Source organism: Primulina huaijiensis, chromosome 1 (genome assembly GCF_012295235.1).
Source record: "Primulina huaijiensis isolate GDHJ02 chromosome 1, ASM1229523v2, whole genome shotgun sequence".
Lineage (NCBI taxonomy): Eukaryota > Viridiplantae > Streptophyta > Magnoliopsida > Lamiales > Gesneriaceae > Primulina > Primulina huaijiensis.
In genome coordinates this window covers 21,632,976-21,657,979 of record NC_133306.1, presented here as the reverse complement: position 1 = coordinate 21,657,979, position 25,004 = coordinate 21,632,976, and the positions used below count along the sequence as shown (strand labels likewise).

Genomic DNA, 25,004 nt, shown 5'->3' with positions numbered 1-25,004 from the left:
AACTTAACCACACAGTCGCAACTGATGGTTCATGATGCAGATTCTTTCAGTAACACCTAACACAACTTGTTTCGTTTTACACCACAAGTTGTATATGTGTATAATAATATATTTATCTACAAATAATAAATGAGAGAGACAAAATTTAAAACTTTTATTCGAACATACTAAATAATATTACAATAGTAACCTCCTGTAAAGTAGGAGATAACTTATTTAACTACTCATTATAGTTGAAAATACAACACATATACACTAGATAGAGAAATATTAGAAATTTATTTTCAAGAAAATTGAAGAGCAAGTTTGAAGTTTTCAACTTTTCTTATGTCTCGATATTTATAGAAATATTCTTCGGACTTCAAATTCGGACTTCATCGTGTAGATAACTTTTGAATTATTGCTTTTCAGTTGGTGCTGACAGCGTCTTGTAGTGGGTGGTTGAGTGGCCAACTCTTCCATTTGCTAGTGGTTCATTATTTTATTTATTAGTTGACCTGTCTTTTTGTGCTGGTAAGTCACATCTCACCTACATTCTTTATTTTTGAAGGGGAATCTTTAGTTTTTGAGGTTCCCGAGGAAATTGGTTTTTGTGTGGTCTCTCACCACTTGGTCATTTTTCTGCAAGATGCTTGCGGTCAGTTTTTGACCGAAATTCTTTCCCAAATTCTAGCTCCTTCTAGTTTGAGAATTCCAGGTAGATTTTTTCTAGCCATCTCCCAATGTGAACCATGTTACAAAATTTTTCGACGAGTCTCTTTAAAACCCGAAAACTTGCTATTCTATAGAAAAATTCTTTTCAAATATTTCTTCTGCAAATCCTGTATTTTTTCCTGTCAGTGTAATCAAAATGAAAGATCTGTTAACTGAGTTTGAATAAAAGTTAAAAGAAAGCTTGACTTTGTCACTTTGTCAATCTCTGTGAGACAGGTCCATATTCTCATGCTCTTCTGGTAGAGATATCATATTCAGGAACGAAACACCGGAGTGGAAGATATTTGATGAATTTCTGAGCATTTATGTTTGGCCTCCTAAGCTTAATGAAATGGAAGCCTCGTGTAAGTCTTTGTCAACATGTTATGGTGCTGCATTAAAGAAGTATAATCCCATGATGTCTCATCTAGGCAAATAATCGTTATTTGCCTATGTATATTGAACAGTTTCCTAAATGCATTTAGGTAGTGCTGATATTTCTGAGAAGCTAAGTGTTGTGGTATAGAATGAGGCCAATGCCCCAAATTCATACCATATCTTGACTTCCTTAAGATAGGCATTGAGTTTCATCCATATCTTTTGAAACTTTGCAGCTATGTCAACCCCAACTATAACTGGGTTAATTCATATTCTAATTTTTTATTTCTCACAGTTCTGCTAATATACTTGAAATCGAGAAACTATAAAGTCGTTAGTACTTAAATCTCCTGCAAGTATAGAGTCGTGTACTCAAAAATGCTTCTTTTGAGAAGCCAGTGGTTTCTCAATAGCCTAGAGGATATGTTTTTTCTTTATAGATCATAACTGAGTATAAGTCTGTAAACAACTTGTAATTCGATCAAAGACATTGCTCTTATCAGTTTGTTATAGCCTAATCGTAATTTTTGCATTTAGGGCAAGCTTGTTGAAGTCGTTTTGAATCATTTCAACGTGTTACCTCAAATGCCTCTGCATTTTCACGATGACATCGACATCAGCGTTGTTCATCTTTTGTTAAGAAATCTGCAAGAATATTTTAATGAGGTTTAATAATAACAATATCAAAAATATAATTTTGACATAAAGTGTGTCATCTTAATAATTTAGCCTTCTCGGATTTTGTTTTAATTTTATTTTTCAAGAAAGTTTTTACATGTGTATTATCAATCTTAAATGTAAATTTCTTTGCAAATAAAAATAATGATAATTTTTCAAAATTCGCTTTTTCTGTATAAAATTCATTTTCGTTGATATGTCATCATATGCTTTCTGCATATGAGAATAGTCTACTGCAATACCTATATGATTGTTCTTCATCTTGTGTGAGCTTTGTAAGAACATCTGCCTATAGATGACGATGGGCGGGTCTCGGATTTGGGCGAACCGAGTCAATGAGTCCAATGACAGATTGAAGCGCGTCTCAGATTTGGGTGAATCGGTCTCGGACCCGCTCCGTATATATGTATATTATATGATATAGTATATATAATATATACATATATAATGTATTATATTAAATATATACACACACACATAATATATAAATATAGACATATACATATTATATATATACACATTTTATTTAATATATATGTATATATATTTATATATATATTAATAATAATAATTTATTTGAGCTTTTTTAATTAAATATATAGTGGGGCCATGGGTCCAATATTTTTTAATTAAATGTATGACGGGCGGGTCTGTTGGTTGGACTCGCTAAGTTTTGGGCAGGGCAGGTTTGAGTCCCAATTTTCCTTGGCGAGAAAGCCGAACCCGCCCCATTGTCATGTTTATGCATGCACACCAATGATCAGTGATATTTGTGTATAATATCATATCATCTTGAAAATAATCAATTTTGGAAGTTTTCTGCAAATCTCTTCTAGTTCCCTAAGTCCCTTAATATGTTCCTCTATCCATATGAATCTTGCATTTTTTTAGTAATTGACTTGATACTTTAATTTCCTGCGTTTTTCTTGGTTCTTAATTAATATTCTAACAAAGTTAACAACTCCTAAAAAACTTTGTTATTGTTTCTTGTTTTAGAGTCTATCTGGAAAATTCTGCAATTTTTTCCCAATGTGTTACTGCAAAATTATTCATGATTCATCGATTTTTATTCCAAGGAATTCATTTTTTCTTGTGACGATGACCACCTTCTTTTCAGATAAGACTACCCTTTTTTTTACGAACTTTAAAAAAAAACTCTAAATGTTTAATATGTTCGTCCATATTTAATAATATAAACAAACATGAATTTAAAATTATCTTTAAATATATTATCCATCTTTCTTTGAAATATTTGATGTGCATTAGTCAATCTCATTGATAATACTTTCCAAATATAACGATCTTGTGGCGTAGAAAAAATTGTTAATTTCTTGCTTTCTTCCTTCATTCGAATCTGATAAAATCCGGACTTGCAATCAAATTTAGAGAATATTTTTGTGTTGCGTGTACAACTAATTAAAAGATCTATACTAAGTATGAAATACCTGTCAAAGTCCAAAATTTTATTAATATCTTCATAATTAATAAGTAACATGAGTTTGTTCCTTTTAATTTCATCATGATTTTTTATCAGAAAATTTGGACTGCTATATGATGATATTAATGCTTTAATTAAATCAAGGTTCAAATGTTCATTTATAATAATCTCTATATCCTTTTGATAAGCTATATTCATCGGGATAGACTTGCATATGACGAACTCATATTCATTACCTTTCTTAATTTTAGACAGGTTTAGAGTTGGTTCCTTTCCTACTATGACAATTGATCTTCATTGTAGGTTTACTCTAAATTTTCTGGTGTATAGCTATTTTGAAAAATTATATTTTTTCTAGTTGGTGGTTTTGATCTGTTCTTAATTGGAGTATTGTTTCTCCAAACCGTCTAGAATTCGTTATTTTTGGGTTTAGAAGTTTTTCTTCATTACCACACTTGTTACGAAACTAGATTGATAATTTTCTATAAAATATATCTCTTAGTCTCTGGACTATGACTTTATGATCACATGGTGTTGTGAATACTAATATTATAGTATCATTTTCTTGTGTATAGGATTTGAACATTTGTAGAAAATTGTTTCATAACAATATGTCTGTTCTTGTATCATGAAAATAAATCGATAGTGTTTTTACCTTATATCAAGGTGTTTGTCTCGTACCTCTTATTATAATTTTTGCTTTCTTAATCCTTTTAAATAAGATTAATATTCGCTTTGAGAAATCTCGTCTAGCTATCTGAGGTAATCCTTCATACAATTCTTTGGGAAAAACTTCTCGTTTTGCTGTATAGATTTCAACTCCTGAATCAATATTAGCAGCAAAGTACTCTGCTTTATATTGTTCGTGTAACATCCCTACTGATATGTATATTCAGAATGAATTTGTGGTCATTGGATTTTTCACATCCAATCATCTGTCATAAATTTCATTTTGTTTTCTATTCATTTTCAAGGTTTGTGTTTCTCGAGAAACTCTAGTCCAAGAACCAATTGATCTAATTTTTTTCTGAAATTCCTTTAATACAAACTTTCAATTCACCGATATTTATCGTTACTTGATAAGTTCATATCATATGTTGTTCAAATAATATATGATATTATTAGGAAATTGATTTATTTGTCTTATAATATCGAATACTATTTCGACTTTCCTCGATCATTCTAGACATCTAAGCTTTCCTTAATATTTCAAAATTTGAGGAAAATCTCTTTAGTTTTGCTTAGATAGATTTTAATATGTACAACATAAATTTTATTCTCGTTATACGAACTACGTAAGAGAGTATCATTGTTAAATAAACAATATTTGATAAACCTAATGATTTCATATGAAAAAAGACCAGGTTATCAGATAAAAACAAAAGTTTAACAAATTACATTATTAAAACTCAAATACGTCAACTTACATAACTAAAATTACAATTTTTCAGCTAGAAACATCATGAATCCATAACAAAAAATCTGCATGTCAACAATTAATGAAATACAATTTACAAGAAAAATCATTTATAAGTTTAATGTGAGAACATTTGATCTTCTCTACAAAATAAATTCGATATCAATTAAAATAGATTGCAAAAACTCGATAAATACAAATTCACCATCCAAATCACAAATCCCAAATGCATGGAAAATCTCTGAACAAGCCTTCAATTTTAGTTGATACTATATGAAATATCATCTATATATATAACATACATTAGTATTTTCGTTGTTAAAAAAATTTAAAAAATGATATTTGAAATTTTGTAATTTTTTATGATCTTTAATAAGTGTTTTAAAAAATTTATAATTGAATTTAAAATTTTTACGTACTCTAAATGTGTAAATTAAAAAAATTAAAATTCATAAAAAAGTATAAATAAAATGTGTAAAATATTACAACTTAATTTAAAAAATAAACCATAATCAAATTTTTAGTGGTTAATTAATAATAATAATAATAATAATAATAATAATAATAATAAATAAATACATCAATTAATATTATGAATTTGGCGAGTAAACCATCCTTCAGCTTAGCGGCGAGAGAAGAGATAAAACCCTCGCCCAGTAAGCTTTTTGTCCGGCCAGAATCCAGGTAACTTGATATTTCTGCGCAGTTTTTTGGCAACAGCGATTTCATTTGTGCTACATTTGTTCTGTCTTTTGTACATATTGATCGGATGTATGTTTTGATTTTTGGTGCGTCGGCTTGGTGTTAATTCAATTATTTTCTTGTTATTTTTTCGTCTTATTTTGAGGGTGGACGTATCCAGGAAATGTATTATGGGAATCCAGATTGGTACTACATTAACGCCCTTTGATTTGATTAGTTTGAAATGAAGAAGAATTGATTGGAGAGTGAGAAATGAATAGCTTGACAGTGGAATGATGTAAAGAGATTGTTAGTGGATTTGTATCCCATGCCTTTTATAGCTTCTCTGTGCAAATCGGGGTTCATAGACTCCGATATGTTAATTAGCTGTTTCCTGATTCAACGTGCAAATTTAGCTTCAAACAACAATTCTATAAATTCACCCACTCGATTATTTCATCTACAGTTAACAATCTCTTTCTAAATTTACTCCAACAGTGAAAAATTATTTAAATCGTGTACCTAACTGTGCATTGTACATCAGTTCGGTAAACAGGCATCTGTTTGAAGTGAAATGGTCATCTGTTTTGTTGGACGGCTATTTGATCGATCATTGTTTTTGCAAATGATTGTTGCGTTTTTTAGATACGTTTTAAAGGTTCAGTTATCATTCTGTATGTTTTCAAGGTTCAATTTTCAATTCAAACATGTTGCTGCGATCATGATCTTCCTACTAGTGAAATTTTTCAAAGGTTGGGAATAGTTAAAACCAAGATTGGTTGTGGTTTGGAGTGAATGGTCATTGAACTGAGTTTTATATTGTTTTAGGTGTATACTATTGATTTTATTCTGGTCTTTGCTTTACTTTAAATGTCCTCTTTTTTCAAATCCTTATCTGTTTGAATTTTATGGTTAAACGATTTTGTTTGTTTCTTTAAGAAAGGATTTGCAGATGAAGTAAATAAAACAATTGATATATTTCTTATTGGTTATTGCCCTAATTTCATGTGCCCCAACAGGCCAAATACTCAAACAACGTATGGTTTTGGGCAGCTGCGGAAGAAACAACAATTGATTCTCGTAGTTTGGACTGTATCCATAATCTGTGCAGAATGGAATTCGATTTGAATGGAACAAACCTCAACAGTCTCCGTATATCCCCCTTTGATGAAGAGGAAGATGAATTTCGAAATAATGATACCGAAGATGACATCAGCGATGAAGAAGAGGGGCGGATACCAATGACCTTAGGGTTTGTGGTCAAACCGAAAAATAAATGGTCATTGCTCCGTCAGTATTTTCCCAGCAAAGCTGGTGGTACTCCGGTAATTTTTTTTTTATCAACATGTTTCATAAGATTTATAAGTTTAGTTTTACGGAAGCATGGACTCTTGGTGTTTGTGTTATCTATTATTGTTTTATAACAAATGAAGGAGAAGTGGATTTTGGTGTCTTCAAGGATATCTGTTCGAAATAGTGGATAATTATTTGATTTGTTGTGGATAGGCTTGGCTGGATCCAGTTAATTTTCCTTCAGAAAAATCGAATCTTTGTGATTTTTGCGGTGACCCTTTGCAGTTCTTGCTCCAGGTATTCTAGTTTTTGTGAATAGAATTTGGTAGGTTTCCATTTTCTTTTCCTAAAACATTGAAAATGTACTCTATTTTTATGTATATGTTGCTTGCCTTTTGTAGGTTTACGCTCCACTATCAGAGGAGTGGACATTTCACCGCTTACTGTTTGTATTTATGTGTCCATCAATGGTTTGCCTTCTTCGTGACCAACATGAACAATGGAAGCGGTGTCCTGAGAAGCTCTCCAGAAGGTAGTGCATTTTTGTCTCAGTTTTTGTTATATGTTTGTTGAGCTGATAGACTTACGATTTCATGTTTTCTGTTTATGATGCCGACCTGTTTTCTAAAGCGTGAAGGTTTTTCGGTGTCAATTGCCACGGGAGAATTCCTTTTACTCCAGTGAAGCACCTAATGAAGATGGAACTGAGCAGCCTTTGACAGCTGGAGGTAACTTTTTTTTGTGTATCTTAATATATACCTTCTTATCGATATGTTGTAGTCGTCTAAACTTCACAAACTTCTGAAAATAGGTCTGCTCGTTGGTAATGGTAGCTGACAAGAAAGACTAATGTGAAAAAAAATATGAATTAAGACTGAAATGCACAGTTCCATGTGGTGGTAGTCGTTATGAATAAGATGGACTAGGATAACATATTTGCTTCATTTTATATGTTTCTTGACATGATGCTGGTGTTTCCTTGTATAATGATTTGCTTCTGTTTGCCTGGTGATTTGTTCCAGCAACACTCTGCGATTGGTGTGGTACATGGAAAGGAGATAAAATTTGTGGTAGCTGTAGAAAAGTGTGTTATTGTTCTGGGAAACACCAGGTATTTGGTTTGTTTTAGTTCCTCTGTGCATGAGGCATATGACATTAATCTTTCGGGCTATCAAATAGAGGAGTCATGAGAGTCATGACTATTTGCAGGTGGCTCACTGGAGATCAAGTGGCTCAAGCCATAAGGTTAGCTGTCAGCAGTTGGAGACATCTACAAGATCAACGGAACTAGTTAACGGTTATACAGAAATATAACTTTTTGTTCCTTTTTGAATGAACAAATAATGCTTCTCCTCCATCTAAATTATAGTGGTTATTGAATGTGACGGAAATTGATATGCTGAATTGCTGACATGACATGAATAAATCTTCCTGTAGTTTTTTTTTCATACGTGGTTGATTTCATTGTGCCATCCAGTATATTCAGTATTTCAGCTAGCTATTACTTCTGAAAATATAATATTATCATGCCTAAATGAATAGATATGGATTGCCGCCTCTCAATTATCAAGAGTGTTTCACTTTCCATGTTTTTGGCGTGACATTTTGTCCTACATTGTGGAATTACACTTTAAGCTTCTTCGAGATAATTTGGTGTTAATTAAAGGCAACAAACAATATTTTTTAAATAAAATCTTTATTGGTACTTTATTTGCCAATAGCTGCCAGCAACTCCCTTTGGCCAGAGTATGAGATCACAAATGAGGATGAGTGTGAACTTGATACAGAGATGTCTACTGATAATGATACTACTAGCTCAATAATTCCTAGAACTCGTGTGGATGGATCTTGCACAAAACTGCTGAAAGATCTCGAGGCAAGCCTCTTGTTTAATTGATTTTGATAATTGTTGAATTGCAGTGTGTATCTATTTTTTTTCCTTTGTGATAGGGAGATGATGACAAAAGGAGCTGGGCATTTTTCCAGAAGAGAATATCTGTTGCCCCAGACCAGATCTTGAGGTGAGCATATTGTGGTTAAAAAGGAGGAACTTATGTTTCTTTGTTTATGTCTTCGTTGTTATTATTGTCCTCTAAGAAGATTTTCGAATGGGAACATCGAATAATACCAGGATTCGTGAATCTCGACATTCCCCTTATCTCAACTTTCCTATTCATTTCTTCGACAAGCAGGTATTCCAGTGATGCTGAAGCGAAACCACTGTGGCCTGTTTCTAGCGGTCGTCCATCGAGACCAGACATTCCCAAGTGTAACTATTGTGGTGGCACTCGTGGTTTTGAATTTCAGGTGCTGTCTCTATGCATATAGATCATAAATTTATTTTCAAACATTGATGAAAATAGATTGGCTCAAATAAATCCCTCGAAAGTGTCACTTTCTTCTCCTGTCAATGGTTGGAATAGATTGTTCCTGCATTCACAAGCTTGAACCAATTGAAACTCAAATGATCACTATTTTTGACACTTTGACTCTCCCTCGGAATCTTTTTGTTCATGTTCTTCCTGGTCGATGGTTTCAGGTTTTACCACAGCTGCTCTATTACTTCCATGTGAAAGACAGTGATGATTCTCTTGATTGGGCGACTATTGTTGTGTACACTTGCGAGGCCTCATGTCGGGGAAACAAGGCTTATAAAGAGGAGTTCGCTTGGATTCAACTTGCGTCTCAGTCGATGTCACAAAGTTGAGTGATTTGCAGATTTAAGAACCCAGATATTCTGAAAGATTTGATATTGATCCCCGCTTCTTCCCATGTTTCTTGGTCATGTACCCAAGAAAGCAATTTTCACATTGGAATACCAATTTTACAATCTTGAAGCATGCTATCTCCAGTATGAGTAACTTTTATTGGTTTTGATTGAATAATATATTTTATTTATTGATAAAAAAAAATGACTGAAAACTTGTCTTCATAAAAAAAAAAAAGACTGAAAACTCTGTTGCAAAATTGCAAACAAAGTCTGACCTCTTCACATCAAAAAACTCGACGACCAGAAAAGCTTGATATGGAACGTCTGTATCATATACAAATATTCTCCTGTTGCGGTCTGTTTGAGTTTGGTCTTCTTTCTAATAACTTATTTATATTTTGCTCCACGGCGGTATTGTGAGTTTGTATCAATAAAATAAATGATTATTAAAAGCACATCTCATTAGTGAAGAATCGGGTCTCGTGAGTTAATTAGCACAAATTTTTTTTTTTTATAGAACATAAGAAACTAAGCTCGGCCAAAAGATGTTTTCCTTACTATTGAACCAATTACTTAATATTAGCGTGTCGGATATATTTTCGCTGCACAAGATAGCTTGGCTCGTGTAGATTTTAAGGACTTTGAATTTGTTCCATCTAACGTATTCAATAGCCCTTTTCCTTTTTGTATGTTTAAAAAATAATGACGCTTTATTTAGCTGCATTTTTCTATATTTACAATTATAATTATAATTTAATACTAGTGCATTGAGGACATGCGTTGTACGATAGAATATATATACATTATTTGAAATTAAAAATTAATTTTTTTAAATTTGAATCTAATTTTAATTTTTGCTTCCATTACGATATTTGGATAGCGTTGATCCAAAATATTTAAAAAAATAGTGGTTATGATAATGAGATGGTGAGAAAACAAGGAGTGAACTTTTATAATGAACAATTTATCTTTTTGCACTTTAATAATTAAATATCTAAAAAAAAGATAAGGATAAATTTGGACATCTATTAAAATTATCAAATTTAGTTTCTCAAAGGGGTTTAAACATTGAAATAGGTAGTTTTCTCGCTAACGCCAGAAGCTTTGGCCCACCCATTGATAACCTTAACCTCTCTAAACGACCTACCTTTATCCATCAAGCGCACTAAAATCTAGTGGTTCATGAAAAGCCGGGGGTGAACCATGTTACGGAACTAAGACAAGAATTCTTACTAATAATAAGAAAGGGTAGTAATAACTATGATATCGATAACGCGGTAACATCGTTTGCTTACCCGAATGGAATGGAGTAATTTTAGATTTAACTAAAGCACCTTTTATCTTATCAACAATTCTTTTTCGTTATCTATGTTTTTTTTTTAATGATTATATCATCTATAATATAAAAAATATGATAAAAATATTTTGTAACTTTTATATATTAATGCAATATCTAGAAGTTTACACAAATATTATTTAATGTAAAAAATTTAATGTGTATGTATGCATCAAATATTATTTATTTGATACTGACTTTCTCATTCGTAGCCATTGTATTGAGAATAAACATATGTTACATATATAAAAATAATTTTAAAAAAATTAAAAATAAAGCAAAACGACACCTAATATTATATTTCAAACTTTGAAGAAAAACATCGTTTTTTCCATTTAGTTTTGCTTAGATACATTTTAATATATATTATATATATATTTTATTATCGTTATATGAGCTATGTATGAGAATATCATAGTTAAATAAACAATATTGTATAAAATTAGTGATTTCATATAAAAAAAACCAAGTTATTAGATAAAAATTAATTTCTAACAAATTAAAAGATTAAAACTCAAAGCATGTCAACTTAAATGATTAAAAATTCTAACTAATATTTATGATCTTTAATAAGTTTTTTAAAAATTTTAAAATTGAATTTAAAAATTTTACGTACTCTAAATGTGTAAATAAAAAATTAAAATTTATATAAAAAAGTACAAATAAAAGGTGCAAAATATTACAAGTTACGTTAAAAAATAATAATAATAATAAACATTTAGAAAAAACATACCTAACATGGTGGATAGGAAAATAAATTTGTGTTTGAAAAATACAAAACCCTCAATTTTTAAAAAATAAACCGAATCAAAATTTTAAAAATAAACCCTAATAAAATTTGTAGTGGTTAATTAATAATAATAATAATAAAATACATCAATTAATATTTAATATTATGAATTTGGCAAGTAAACCATCCTTCAGCTGGCGGCGAGAGAAGTGATAAAATCCTCGCCCGTTGAGCTTTTTCTCCGGCCAGAATTCAGGTAACTTGATATTTCTGCGTAGTTTTTTTGGCAACAGCGGTTACATTTCTGCTACATTTGTTCTGTCTTTTGTGAATATTCTGGGGTTTGATTTGAGGGTTTTGGTGCGTCGGCTTGGTGTTAATTCAATTATTTTCTTGTTGTTTTTTCGTCTTATTTTGAGGGTGGACGTATCCAGCAAATGTATCATGTGGAATCCGGATTGGTACTACGCCCTTTGATTTGATTAGTTTGAGATGAAAAAGAATTAATTTGGAGCCTGAGAAATGTCTAGCTTGACAGTGGAATCATGTAAAGAGATTGTTAGTGGAGCCCCTTTATAGCTTCTCTGTGTAAATCGGGGTTTATAGATTCCAATCTGTTAATTAGCTGTTCCCTGATTCAATGTGCAAATTTAGCTTCAAACTACAATTCTATAGATTCACTCACTCGATTATTTCATCTACAGTTAACAATCTCTTTCTAAATTTACTCCAACAGTGAAAAATTATTTAAATCGTGTACCTAACTGTGCATTGTACATCGGTTCGGTAAACAGACATCTGTTTGAAGTGAAATGGTCACCTGTTTTGTTGGACGGCTATTTGATCGATCATTGTTTTTGCAAATGATTGTTGCGTTTTCTAGATACGTTTTCAAGGTTCAATTATCATCCTGTATGTTTTCAAGGTTCAATTTTCAATTCAAACATGTTGCTGCGATCATGATCTTCCTACTAGTGAAATTTTTCAAAGGTTGGGAATAGTTAAAACCAAGATTGGTTGTGATTTGGAGTGAATGGTCATTGAACTGAGCTTTATATTGTGTATATTATTGATTTTATTCTGGTCTTTGCTTAGTGTTTGAGTATGACAAATCGCAGCTTATCAAATAGGTGTACTTTTTGTTGGCTCAATAACATAGGCTTGTGAGGTGGATCTGTTACCCAAATATGATGCAATCAGCAAATTAATAAGCTAGTGGGCTGTCTTGTACTTGGAGATACATTACTTAACAATTGTGAGACGTTAGTTATAGGAAATTCATGATTCTGGACCATTACTTGATATAACACAAACTAGAAGGACTTGAATGTTCAGTTTAGACCCTACAGATAATATGGAATCTGCTAGAAGCATTTATACGACAGAAATATCCTGGCAAAAGCATATTTGTGGTTAATTGAAATTTTGAAGTAAAAAATTTTGGTTAGTTTCCCTTCATATCCTTTCCCTAAACTTTAGTGCATAAAAGGTGTGTGGTGTTCTATCAACGAATGGTATCTACCTGTCTCAGTTCTGAAACTCTCGTACATGACCGTTTCTGTTTTCTTGTTAACTTTTTGCTTGAAACTGTTCGTGTAGAACTTATTTTGGGAGGTAATGGCATCCAAGTTACATCAAGTGCAAGCCAAGGCTTGCCAAGTGTCACAATTCGTGGCCAAGAATGGAACCACCTACTACAAGCAGTTGTTGGAGCAGAACAAACAAAACATTGTGGAGCCGTCAACTGTGGAGAAATGTAATGAGCTATCCAAGCAGTTGTTTTACACTCGTCTTGCCAGGTTGCTCTTGCAGTATATTTCTTATTTTAATTTCAAATTGTTCAACTTGTTTCATTGGAACTTGATAATTATGAAATTCATTCTGTGATGCAAAGTGGCAACCAAGTTTGATCTCTCATCTTTTGTGATTATTTAGCTTTGACAAAATTTTTATTTTAATGTATTATTTTTGAGCCGACATTCAGTATTGAGGCTTTATTTTTTGTGTTACATGTTACATACCAGATCGTAATCTTTGTGTTTGCCCCCGTACTCTATGGACGGTGGCTGTCTCTTGCTTTGATTTTTTTTTTTCCTTCTAATTTATCACAACTTGAGGTCGTACGTGAAGGAATATACCTCCAGTTAGTTCTTTTCATCATGAAATTTCGATAGCTCTTTGCTTGCTGGAATCAATCATATTTGAGATTTTGTTTGTGTCATGATGCATTTGTCCTCTTAAGTTTTTTGTGACTTTGTTAGTTTGTTCCATTGGCAGCATCCCAGGTCGTACAGAGTCGTTCTGGAAGGAATTTGATTATGTCAAGAATATGTGGAAGCACAGGCAAGAGTTGAAGGTTGAGGATGCTGGCATTGCAGCTTTATTTGGGCTCGAGTGTTTTGCATGGTTCTGTGCCGGTGAGATTATCGGACGGGGCTTCACATTTACTGGTTACTACCCCTGAAAATTTATGTTCAAAATGACACACATTATCTTTTTAATGAAGGCCTTTTTAACTAATTTGATTTTCTTGAGAAGTTTTGAAGCTGAAAAACTAATGTTGAGTATGATTTCCCCAATAATTAGTATATTTTGTTGACTGAATCCCCTCTCGAGTGAAGTTTGTTTAGAACTTGTTTAGAATTGATTTTGTAATATTGTGTCAATTCCTATAAATTTTATTTACGCTTGCATTCAAAAATACTATTAAAATATAATATGTTTATCCATATTATGACATAATAAATATATATTCTCTCATCAAAATTTAAATTAAACATTAATGATTATATTGGGATATATATCCAAATAAATTGTTAAAATGAATGTGTTTGGGAGAGAGGGGATATTTTATTATATTTAAAGGCAAACATTATGAAACAACTTACATGATAAGGTTTCATAATCGTCATTGAATTCCAAAATTGTTTAACATTGATAAAAAAAAAAAAAATTAGTACACGATTATTATCATTATTATTTAAATTAAATTACTATAAATAAAAATATNAAAATTATCAAAATTTTTTCATGACGTGAGTTCCACAGTTGTTATTTTTCAATATTAGATAAATCTCAGAAGTACGGTATCCGGATTTCCACATTTAAAAAAAATATATATATATATTTTAGTTTTGTTGTATGTAATGTGGGTTGCACGTAGCCACTCAATGCACGCATGGAGATCACGCGCTCATGGTGATAAAAATATAAATGAATATTAATAAATTGATTGTCATACTCATAAATATTTACTTGTTAAAATAGTTGAATTTGATATTTGAGAAGATGAATATCTGATTTATGATGTAAATAAATGGTCAACAAATATTTAGAGAAAAAATCTTTGATTAATATGATTGCCCGGAAAAGAAATCTCTTAGACCATATTTTTTTTTAATCAGAAAATGGTCTATACATTTAAATCAAGAGAAGTTTCATCCATCAACCAAGATGGGTAAACATATTCACCCCAAGTAAATGATGAAGGATAAGACAAAGTAAAATGCGCTATACAATGAGCGACTTTGTTCGAACATCTACTAACATTACGAATTCTCAAAAAACACCCAGACTGGAGAAGCTTTTGAATGTTCGAGATAAGAAAACCGTCATGGTTTATAATTTCCGTAGTCTCTGTCAGTGCATTAACCGCTTGAAAACACCCAAACATTGCGATAATTACTTTGCACCACGAGCTTTAAACCAAAAAGAATAGCATTGAGCTCTGCAGCAACCACTGAACCCGGATGGCTAATACCCCAGCCTGAAGCTACACAAATAAAACCACGGTGGTCTCTAATAACTGCTCCCACACTAAAAACACCTTTGTGCTCATAGAAACCAGCATCAACATCAAACCAGAAATGTCCCAAAGGAGGTTGAGTCCATTTCAACACTCTATCATGGTGTTTAACCACTGGATTTGGGATCCACAATCTCTTTGACTACTTAATTGCACTGGATATGTAAAATTGCCAATTTTTTTTTAAAAATTATTTATTTTCTTGTACAGGTGACTTACTTAGGTCAGTTAAAAAAGTAGGAGTGAGATAGAAAGTATTTAAAAAATAAACACTCTGACTTTTTTTTTAAGAAACAAGTAGTTGACTTTTGATTATTATACTAACAGCAATTAAACTTAATTAATTCTCCTTTTTTCTTCTGGATCGACACACGTCTTCTCTCAATTAAAATTTACGAGTTTTTTTTTCCCAAATCGAGATATTGAATAGACCCAACAATCAATGGTCGACCATTATTTGGTCGACCAAACCAATGGTCGACCATTATTTGGTCGACCAACAATTCGACCAAGCAATTTGGTCTTTGACCAGACCAACATGTTGGCCGACCAACATGTTGGTCTTTGACCAAATCAATGATCGACCATTGGTCGACCAAAAGTTTGGTCGATTCATGCTTGTGTCGACTAAAACGTGGTCAAAATTTTCTTTTTCAATCAGTCGATCGATCAACAAAAATAAACAATAAATCGAAATAAATGTTAATATTATCAGATTATTAGTCATTACGTCGATTTGTGTTGAGAATTATAATCGGAAAGGAAATGAAAATGAGGTCGACGGAGAAGATTTAGGTTGAGTCGACTGATGAGAATAAATTACGTGTTTAAAATAAATGTATATATAAAATCAAATTTAATGATGTATTTACACTTAAAACACAAAAACATTTAATAAATTGAGTCATGAATTTTTTTTTTAAATACAATGCACTCCCTTTTCCCCAAATTTCCCGACTTACTTCTTGCTGAAGGGAAAAAGAACAAACATGCAAGCTATTTGGGGCTTTATTCATATTCAACTCCAAGCGTGTCGGCTTAAATAATCTTCCATTCCTTCTCCTCCCCTGCATCGTGTCGTCAGGCGGGTGGTCAGTTATGAATTAAGAAATGGATTATCATTTTAGCTGTTTTTGCTTCGAGAGCAATAGTGCAATTATTGTATGCAGGGATTGATTTTGGTTTTGTTCTGGGTTTTCACATGTAATTTTTTTTGACGTTATTAGGGATCTTCACTCATGGATGGGGCATACAACAGTAAACACAGCTCATTGAACGAGCCTGAGGAAGGGGAAATCTTGTATTCGAAGGATAACGTGGCAATCCATCCTACTCGGAATGCTTCAGAGAGAATCAGAGGTCGGTTGAAGATGATTAAGCAAGGGAATTCTGTTTTTATGGTATTCATCATTCTAAACTTATACTAGAGGAAAACGAATGTTACTTTTGGTTTTGAGAATTTTCTTGCTGTTGTACTATGTTTCGAGGATACTGACAAAATATATTGGTGTATCTCAAACAATAGATCGAAGAATACTTCCACATTTATCCTCACTTATTGGCTTATAAATAGCCTTACAAAACAAAGATAACAACTCACGTTTAATGCTCCTAAAAACGTGGTCAACTAATGAAGAATAAATCAACAACCTAAGAAGTAGTCAACAAGAGAATAACAATTCAAAAACAAATGCTTTAACATCCTCCCTTAAACTGAAAAGTTGTCAATTTTTCAGTTTACTCCAGGATCCAAACAAACACCTAACATATCACGAATCTTTAAGAAAGAATCCAACTTCAATGGCTTAGTCATTATATCAGCAACTTGTTCTTGGGTATGGCAATGAACCATCTCTATAAGTCCATCTTTTGTGAGCTCTCGAAGGAAATGAAAACGAACATCAATGTGCTTGCATCGACCATGCATCACTAGATTTTTAGAGAGCTTTATTGCTGAATTGTTATCACAGTAGATTGTTGTAGAATCATGTTGAACTTGTTTCATACCTTCCAAAATTCTCCTCAACCAGATTGCTTGACAAGCACATGATGCAGCAGCAATGAATTCAGCTTCTGTGGTGGATAGAGAAACTACTGGTTGCTTCTTTGAGGACCAAGACACTGCTCCTGAGCTCAACATGAAAACATAGCCTGAAGTGCTTTTCCTGTCATCTAAGTCCCCAGCATAATCACTATCTGTATAACCAATTAATTCCTCACTGACTCCCTTCTTGTAAAAGATGCCAAAATCAATTGTACCTCTCAAGTATCTTAGTATCCTCTTTGCAGCTTGTAAGTGTAGTTCAGTTGGACAATCCATAAACCTGCTAATAAGACTTACAACAAACATGACATCTGGACGTGTGTGAGTTAGATACATAAGGCTTCCCACAATCTGCTTATATAAAGTACTGTCAATCTTAACTCCATTTCCAGATTTTGTAAGCTTATTTCCAGGAACTATTGGATTGTGAACTGGATTGCTTTTGTCCATGTTGAACTTTTTCAACACCTCATGTGTGTACTTTCTCTGATTAATAAAGACGCCATCTGGTCTTTGCATTACTTCAATGCCAAGGAAATATCTCATTTTCCCAAGATCGGTCATATCAAATTCAAGCATCATGGATTTCTTAAACTCAGTAAACATAAATTCATCATTTCCAGTAAATATTAGATCATCCACATAGAGACAAACAATCAAGATTGTACCTGCATTTCCAGTCTTGATGAATAGAGTATGTTCACAGTAGTATTTCTCAAACCCTTCCTTCTGAAAATAAGACTCTATGCGACTATACCAAGCTCTTGGGGCTTGTTTAAGTCCATATAGAGCCTTTTTCAGCCTATACACCTTTTGCTCATTGCCCTTTTGTTCATATCCAGGAGGTTGTTGGACAAAGACCTCTTCATTTAGCTCACCATGTAAAAATGCTGATTTTACATCCAACTGATAAATTGTCCATCCTCTAAGAGCTGCAAGGGAGATCACTACTCGAATTGTGTCTAACCGAGCCACAGGTGCAAAAACTTCAGTATAATCCACCCCATATTCTTGAGTATAACCCTTTGCTACCAATCGGGCTTTATATTTGTCAACTTCTCCATTCTCTTTGAGCTTTGTTTTGTAAATCCATTTTACTCCAACCATCTTTGCTTCAGCTGGTAATTCTGTCAACTCCCAAGTATCATTCTTCTCTATGGCTTCTATCTCTACATCCATTGCTTTTCTCCATTTTATACTAGTCACAGCATCATTAAATGAGATTGGATCACTGTCTGCAAACATAGCTTGATGTGTAGTGTTTTCTTCAAATAAATCTTCACCACTTTCGTAATCTTTCATCCATACTGGTGGCCTCCTTATCCTTCTTCTGTTTGGTGGATTTTCTGTATTGTCTTCCATATTTTCTGTTGTATCATCTTGGTTATCTGCTTCAATGTTTCCTCCGTTTTCACTATTGATGTTAACGGGAACTGGAGCTGGGGCTACTTCTTTGTCACTTTCTCCCCATTCTAAGTCAGCTGTAATGGCTTTGTCATGACAGATGTTCCAATCCCAACTTTTCCCTTCTTCAAACTTTACATCTCTGCTGACTATTATCTTTTGAGATATTGGATCATACAATCTATATGCCTTTGACACTTCACTAACTCCGAACAGAACACATCGCACACTCTTATCATTAAGCTTAGTTCTCTTGTTTTCAGGAATGTGGGCATGTGATATGCAACCAAATATCCTGAAGTGATCAACTGATGGTTTAAGGCCGCTCCAAGCTTCTTCCGGAGTTTTATCCTTTACTGTTAACGTAGGGCTTCTATTCAGTATATAAACAGTCCAATTGACTGCTTCAGGCCAGAATGTTTTTGGAATTTTCTTTCCAGAGAGCATGCTTCGCACCATATTCATGATAGTCTGGTTTTTCCTTTCCGCAATACCATTTTGTTGTGGGGTATATGCGGCTGTCAATTGTCTGTGAATCCCATTTTCCTTACAAAAATCTTTGAACTCGAGTGAAGTGAATTCTCCTCCACGATCAGTGCGGAGACACTTTATATATGAACCTGTTTCTTTCTCAACATGACTCTTGTAGTGTTTGAAAGTGATAAAAGCTTCTGATTTTTCCACCAAAAAATAAACCCAAGTTTTGCGGCTAAAATCATCAATAAATGTAATCAGATATCGTTTCTTACTGTTTGAGGTTGGGTTGATTGGTCCACAGATGTCAGCGTGCACTAGTTGAAGAATTTGAGAGGCCCTCCATGTACTTTCCTTTGGAAATGGATCTCTGCGTTGCTTTCCTCTTAGACAATCTTCACACATCTTTGAAGGAGCAGCAAATTGTGGCATTCCATTCACCATTCCTTTTTGCTGAAGGATTTTTAACCCATTGAAACTTAAATGTCCATATCGAAAGTGCCAAAGTTGAGCTTGATCTTCTGAAAGAGAGGAGAAACAATTGTCGTCCTTCAATATTTTTTGAGTAGGCAGGATAAACATTCTGTTAGAGGACATGGTAGTCACCATAATCAATCCTCTCTTTGGGTGATAGATCTTACACTTCCCATGTTGTATGAGAATTGTAAGTCCTTTTTCTTGTAGTTGCCCTGCGCTTATCAAGTTATTCTTCAACCCAGGGACAAAGAATACCTCAGTGATGACTTGCACATTTCCATTTACAAGCATTTGTACGTTTCCTTTTCCCACCACAGCCATGTTTGAATTGTCCCCCAACTTTACAGTGGTGTTAAAACTTTCGTCGATATTACAGAAAAACTCCTTCCTTCCACACATATGATTGCTGCATCCTGAGTCTAGAAACCATAGTTCCTCTTCACTGGTGTCTTTGGCATTTTCATATGCCATTAACAATATTTCTTCACTTGCTTCTGCATAGTGTGCATGTGTTTCTGTTTCCTTGGTTGGACATTCATATGAATAATGTCCTAGTTTATGGCAGCTGTAGCATTCAATGGCAGACTTGTCAATGTTTTGTCTACCTCTGCCTCTGCCTCGTCCTCTAAATCCACCACGACCTCGTCCTCTTCCTCTCCATTGATCTTCATATGTAATCTTTAGTGCTTGTTCATCTTCTAAATGACCATTCATGCGTTGTTCATGAACCAAAAGACTGCTCTGCAGCATATCTATTGAAAATGTGTCTAGATCATTAGACTCCTCAATAGAACACACAACGTAATCAAATTTAGGAGTCATAGACCTTAGAATCTTTTCAATGACCATGATATCCTCCATCTTTTCACCATGAACTCTCATTTTGTTAGCTATAGTAAGGGTGCGAGCAAAATATTCATTTACGGATTCTCCGACCTTCATGTGGAGCACCTCAAATTCTTTCCGCAGAGCTTGTCTTTGTGCACGCTGAACTCGTGCAGTACCCTGGTACTTTTGCTTCAAAGAGTCCCAAATGCTCTTGGAAGTGTCTGTGTTAAGAATGGTCTCCAGAATTGTTCGATCGATGGCTTGGAAGAGATAATTCTTAGCCTTTAAATCTTTTAGTTTGGCATCGTCAATCAATTTCTTTTGTCCTTCCGTGAGTTCCACCCCTTCTACTGCTGTGGGAATCCCTTGTTCTATTAGGCTCCAATATTCCTTTGAGCGTAAGAAATTTTCCATAAGCATACACCAATGATCGTAATGTCCATCGAGCTTTGGAATAGCTGGTTGCACAAAATTGTTCTCGGTTGTCATCTTTTCTGGCCTACTAGAAGACTGCTGCTTCTCTTAAACTGGCTCTGATACCAAATGACAAAATATATTGGTGTATCTCAAACAATAGATCGAAGAATACTTCCACATTTATCCTCACTTATTGGCTTATAAATAGCCTTACAAAACAAAGATAACAACTCACGTTTAATGCTCCTAAAAACGTGGTCAACTAATGAAGAATAAATCAACAACCTAAGAAGTAGTCAACAAGAGAATAACAATTCAAAAACAAATGCTTTAACAGATACTGTGTTTGGGTTTCTTATTCTTCAACGATGGAAATGTATATGTTGTAAGAATTTATAGGAAGCTATGGTGGAAAATATAATTTTCTCAACAACTAATCTATTTTTATTATGTTCTTGAAATAATCTTTAAATTTGAATGCAGACATGGGTTCCTTACAAAGGGCAAAGCTCGAAGGGTAGGTTGTCTGAGCAAGGTGTGATCTCAAGTAACTTCTTCTTCGTGACATACGATATTTACATTTTTTACTTGAAACTTTTATGTTTCAACGATTTTGTGCAGATAAAAATCTATATTCCATTAAGGCAGTGCCGTTTTCAGATATTCGGTCAATACGTAGACACACCCCAACACTGGCTTGGCAATATGTCATAATTGTTATGTCATCAGGTTTCATTTTACTCGCTTTCCCTACCGATTCTTAGACATTTCCACGGGCATACTTTATATTGATTGTTTAGGGCATGTGATATGCATTTTTTTAATTCTTTGACCTACAGCACTGAGATGATGGGAAAGGTGCGGAGGTTCTGTCTAATGTTTTTTTAATCATATTCCTATTAGGACTTGCACTTTCTTAAAGAAACTGAATTAATCTCGGATATATCAGTTAATCAGATTCTTGGCATGAGTCATCAGTCAACCTAAAACTAACTATAGACAAGTAACGCTTGCTAGCAAAATAGTTCATGGATACTTCTAGTATTTCATCTTGGGCTCCTGCATATTATAACATTAAACTCTTGTATTCATAGTTGTATCACTTTGTTCCCAATACCTATTATCATTGCCTCTGCCCCCTAATCATTGCCTCCACCCTCTTAACTCCTCATTTTATCATATCTCTTTGCTTGCATAAAATGGCAGCACTTATTCAATAAGTGTTAAGAAAATTTAGTCAATTTATCGAATACTTTTAAAACACCTCACCATTTATAAAGAACAAGGTAATTAATACTGTAGTAGCATAGTTAAAGCATCTATTTGAATTAAAATGTTTTTGGAATCTTCTTCAAAAAATAAATATAAAATAAAAAATTCTTGGAATCAAAATTGAATTAGCCATAAAATTTTGTAAAATGATTATCCTATATTGACATTCCTAGTTTGGTAAGCATGAGGAAAGAACCGAAATGTCGTAATCGCGTCTTCTGAATTTCCTTTGCTTAGCATTTTCTGGCATGAGTTGTTTTGTTAACAACTTAACAAGTCCTTGGCCTTATCAGGCAAGCTGAGCTTTTTCTCTTTTTCTTTTTAGCAGTCATATCCATGCTCTTTCCTTGATTATAATGCGAATGAATCTCGTTATTTTCTTCTTTTCCAAGTTTTACTTTCTCTCTTGGTTTCTCTTTTCTGGACAAAATATTTATTCTCATTATCATACCATGATATTCCACCAAGTAAACCTTTTTTGTTGGATCTCGTTTACATGGTTATCCTCGCCATCTTTCCATCTTGCATAGATTCACTCACCTCAATTCATGTTCTGTATTGCTCTCAGGACTAGCTTTTCCTCCCCTATACTTCTATAGTGGTGGAGTGAGACAATTTCTTGCAACCATTAAGCAGCATGTTTTTCTTGTGAGGTAAATTTGCTGCAATTCTGTAACGAATGTAATTCTATTGTTTTTAAAAGCCAAGGCTTGCTTGCTATTTACCCAAATTCTATCTAGTTGATTGCTGTTCTATTTCCAGGTCAGCTGAAGATGCCAATGTTTTTCTTGTGAATGATTTTCAAAATCCTCTCCAGGTAATTGAATAATTAGTTGCATATGAACTTGGCAGATTATATAATAAGCTATGTGTCAAAGAGATTGGATTTGATTTTTGCTTAATTTATAAGCCGTATATTGACTATTCATAGCTATGAAATTGACCAATAATCAGGCTGATATCCATTGCTGACCTTTTCTTTCTTCAGAGAACTCTGTCTTCGTTGGAACTTCCTAGGGCTGTTCCTGTTTCAAGTGTCACGTCCCCAACTCTTTTGGCTAATGAACTTCCCTCTAGTGATGATCATGAAAAGGATGCTTCTAATAAAAGCTTTGGTAGTAGTTTTCGGGAAAATGACAGGTTGAGACGGAAACATCATGATCCTGCTCGGGATCTATCAATTCAAGTGCTGGAGAAGTTCTCACTCGTTACCAGATTTGCTCGAGAAACAACTTCCCAGCTCTTTCGGGATGGCCATATTGATGGATTTTTTCCTATTGAAGAGAGGAAGGGTGATCAGTCTTCTAAGGAGTATCACCCCAGCACATCTGATGATTCTGAAAAAGTTCCTGAAGTGTCTGTATCATCTGATCCACGAGAGGTGCTTCATGGTTCCTCCTTTTGAATGGTTCTCTATAACTTTGACTTAAGGATGCTTGCAATTTATCAGTTGTTGATTACTAGTCCTCTAGAATTAAGAAAAACTCCTTTACTGGTTCAAAAGTTCCATATAAATTATCTGGGTGCATTCCAAGAGGATGTAGACATGGCTGTCTGTTTTCTGAATTTATAAGCGGTTACATTTCGCAATAAACTGCTAACACGGAGTTAGTTAATGCATATTCACCTGATGTGGTTATTCTCTTCGCTGTGGAAAATTAGGATCAGTTGTTGCAGCATCCTTGGGAATTCCATGGCCTTGTCATGCCTAATCTTGTTTTGGAAATGATAATCTGGGGAATGATAATTGCCTTGAATACTGCCTATCAGAATGTCAAATTTTGTTTTTCAACTTGGTTCTTACAAATCATATTATTTAGTTTTGCTTAAATCCCAAATCAGGCCATCTCATTCAGGCCTTTGTCCTTTCCACACAGAAAACCTTTTCTAGGAAACAATCTTTTGGTGAAGAAGCAGCCACCAATGTGGGAATATTTGAGCTTATCAATGTTAAGGAGGTATACAAAGGATCTACGCTGTTGAGTATCTCCTTTCACCTTTATATTATTTGTATCATCTTTTTAAATCGAGACTGTTATCCTTATCGTTTAGAGGTACGTTGTTATATTTGTGGGTGTTACTAGTCGATCTACTTTGACATTTATACTAAGTTCATGTTTGATGGCTTAATTTACTTGGTAAATCTTGAATCTGAAATTTTTATTGGTAATGGAGTATTTGCTCTGACCAATTCTCAATTTAGTTTGGTGGCTTGAAACTGTTTTCCATGTATTAGTGTTGAGGAATCCTCTGCATGCAGGGTGATCATGAACAAACCTGAAATGTATTTAAATCAGATTTCTGTGAATGAAATAATCAACTCACCTATTTAAAATCCATTGAAACAAGTGCCATTATATTTATCATCGGCGAACCTGAATTTTTTTTTAAAATCAGATTTTGGTGAAAAGAAATGATCTATTTACCTATTTATAATTCATTAAAACTAGAACCAGTATATGTGGAACTTTGGATAGCCTTTGCTCTATTTGGATGTCATGCCCCTTCCCTTACTTCTGACCCAATGGATTCAGAAATTGATTTATACTGCAGAAATTGGTTTATGATACGAAAATAAAAGCTAGTTTGCTTGAACTAATTGTCTATTTTCCTGCAACTTGACTTTCTAAGACCCTATCTAATTCCATGTATATTTCAAATAATGTCTGTTTGAATTGGGATTGTGTAAACTACTTGTCTCATTTGCCTGAATCAATAATTCTTCATTTTGATTATCCTAATTTTCTGCTTAGCGCGAGGTGTTGTAATGTTTTGTACAGCCTGTGAATTTTATTCCTTGGTTCGCCTCTTAAAGAGAGCCAATGTATGATTTAAAACTGCAATAAGATGTGAACCTATATATTTCTTCCCTTGGCAGGTTGATAAATTATCGCTTGTGTGGGGAAAACCACGTCAGCCACCTTTGAGA

The 25,004-nt window shown here is 33.6% G+C and overlaps 3 protein-coding genes and 1 long non-coding RNA gene across 6 annotated transcripts; 3 read left to right on the top strand and 1 right to left on the bottom strand.

The window, feature by feature from the left end:
- The first annotated feature begins 5,202 nt into the window (after positions 1 to 5,202).
- On the top strand, positions 5,203 to 13,958 carry LOC140984385 (uncharacterized). Of its 2 annotated transcripts, none has more exons than XM_073451780.1 (3): positions 5,203 to 5,288; positions 12,954 to 13,153; positions 13,632 to 13,958. In XM_073451780.1, the coding sequence occupies exons 2-3, from the start codon at positions 12,972 to 12,974 to the stop codon at positions 13,816 to 13,818; spliced, it is 369 nt and encodes a 122-aa protein (XP_073307881.1). In that variant the 5' UTR covers positions 5,203 to 5,288; positions 12,954 to 12,971; the 3' UTR covers positions 13,819 to 13,958. The 2 variants fall into 2 exon arrangements, with proteins under 2 accessions (XP_073307881.1, XP_073307872.1); XM_073451771.1 differs by lacking the exon at positions 5,203 to 5,288 and adding an exon at positions 11,512 to 11,610.
- LOC140984371 (uncharacterized) lies at positions 5,568 to 9,418 on the top strand. Of its 2 annotated transcripts, none has more exons than XM_073451750.1 (10): positions 5,568 to 6,610; positions 6,792 to 6,875; positions 6,980 to 7,110; positions 7,209 to 7,306; positions 7,601 to 7,689; positions 7,788 to 7,875; positions 8,300 to 8,454; positions 8,529 to 8,599; positions 8,771 to 8,885; positions 9,118 to 9,418. In XM_073451750.1, the coding sequence occupies exons 1-10, from the start codon at positions 6,398 to 6,400 to the stop codon at positions 9,283 to 9,285; spliced, it is 1,212 nt and encodes a 403-aa protein (XP_073307851.1). In that variant the 5' UTR covers positions 5,568 to 6,397; the 3' UTR covers positions 9,286 to 9,418. The 2 variants fall into 2 exon arrangements, with proteins under 2 accessions (XP_073307851.1, XP_073307860.1); XM_073451759.1 differs by having other exon boundaries at positions 5,572 to 6,610; positions 7,788 to 7,869.
- On the bottom strand, positions 9,336 to 9,861 carry LOC140984397 (uncharacterized). The gene is made up of 2 exons (XR_012176610.1): positions 9,527 to 9,861; positions 9,336 to 9,493 (listed from the first exon to the last, which is right to left on the bottom strand). It is a non-coding gene; the product is annotated as an uncharacterized lncRNA (long non-coding RNA).
- A 2,162-nt stretch (positions 13,959 to 16,120) lies between the features above and the next one.
- LOC140972498 (GTPase-activating protein gyp7-like) lies at positions 16,121 to 25,004 on the top strand (the record flags this gene model as incomplete). Its single annotated transcript, XM_073434918.1, has 8 exons — positions 16,121 to 16,559; positions 21,287 to 21,338; positions 21,425 to 21,532; positions 22,644 to 22,728; positions 22,838 to 22,892; positions 23,064 to 23,456; positions 23,953 to 24,033; positions 24,954 to 25,004. Coding segments are annotated over exons 1-8 (987 nt in total), but the record flags the coding sequence as incomplete, so codon positions are not given.

Bases quoted from the DNA above. Each gene is read 5' to 3' on its own strand.
- LOC140984371 (XM_073451750.1), top strand. From the start codon at position 6,398: ATGGAATTCGATTTGAATGGAACAAACCTCAACAGTCTCCGTATATCC. The intron at 6,611-6,791 runs GTAATTTTTTTT...TGTTGTGGATAG, and splicing joins GCAAAGCTGGTGGTACTCCG to GCTTGGCTGGATCCAGTTAA. The intron at 6,876-6,979 runs GTATTCTAGTTT...TGCCTTTTGTAG, and splicing joins CTTTGCAGTTCTTGCTCCAG to GTTTACGCTCCACTATCAGA.
- LOC140984385 (XM_073451780.1), top strand. From the start codon at position 12,972: ATGGCATCCAAGTTACATCAAGTGCAAGCCAAGGCTTGCCAAGTGTCA. The intron at 13,154-13,631 runs GTTGCTCTTGCA...TTCCATTGGCAG, and splicing joins TTTTACACTCGTCTTGCCAG to CATCCCAGGTCGTACAGAGT.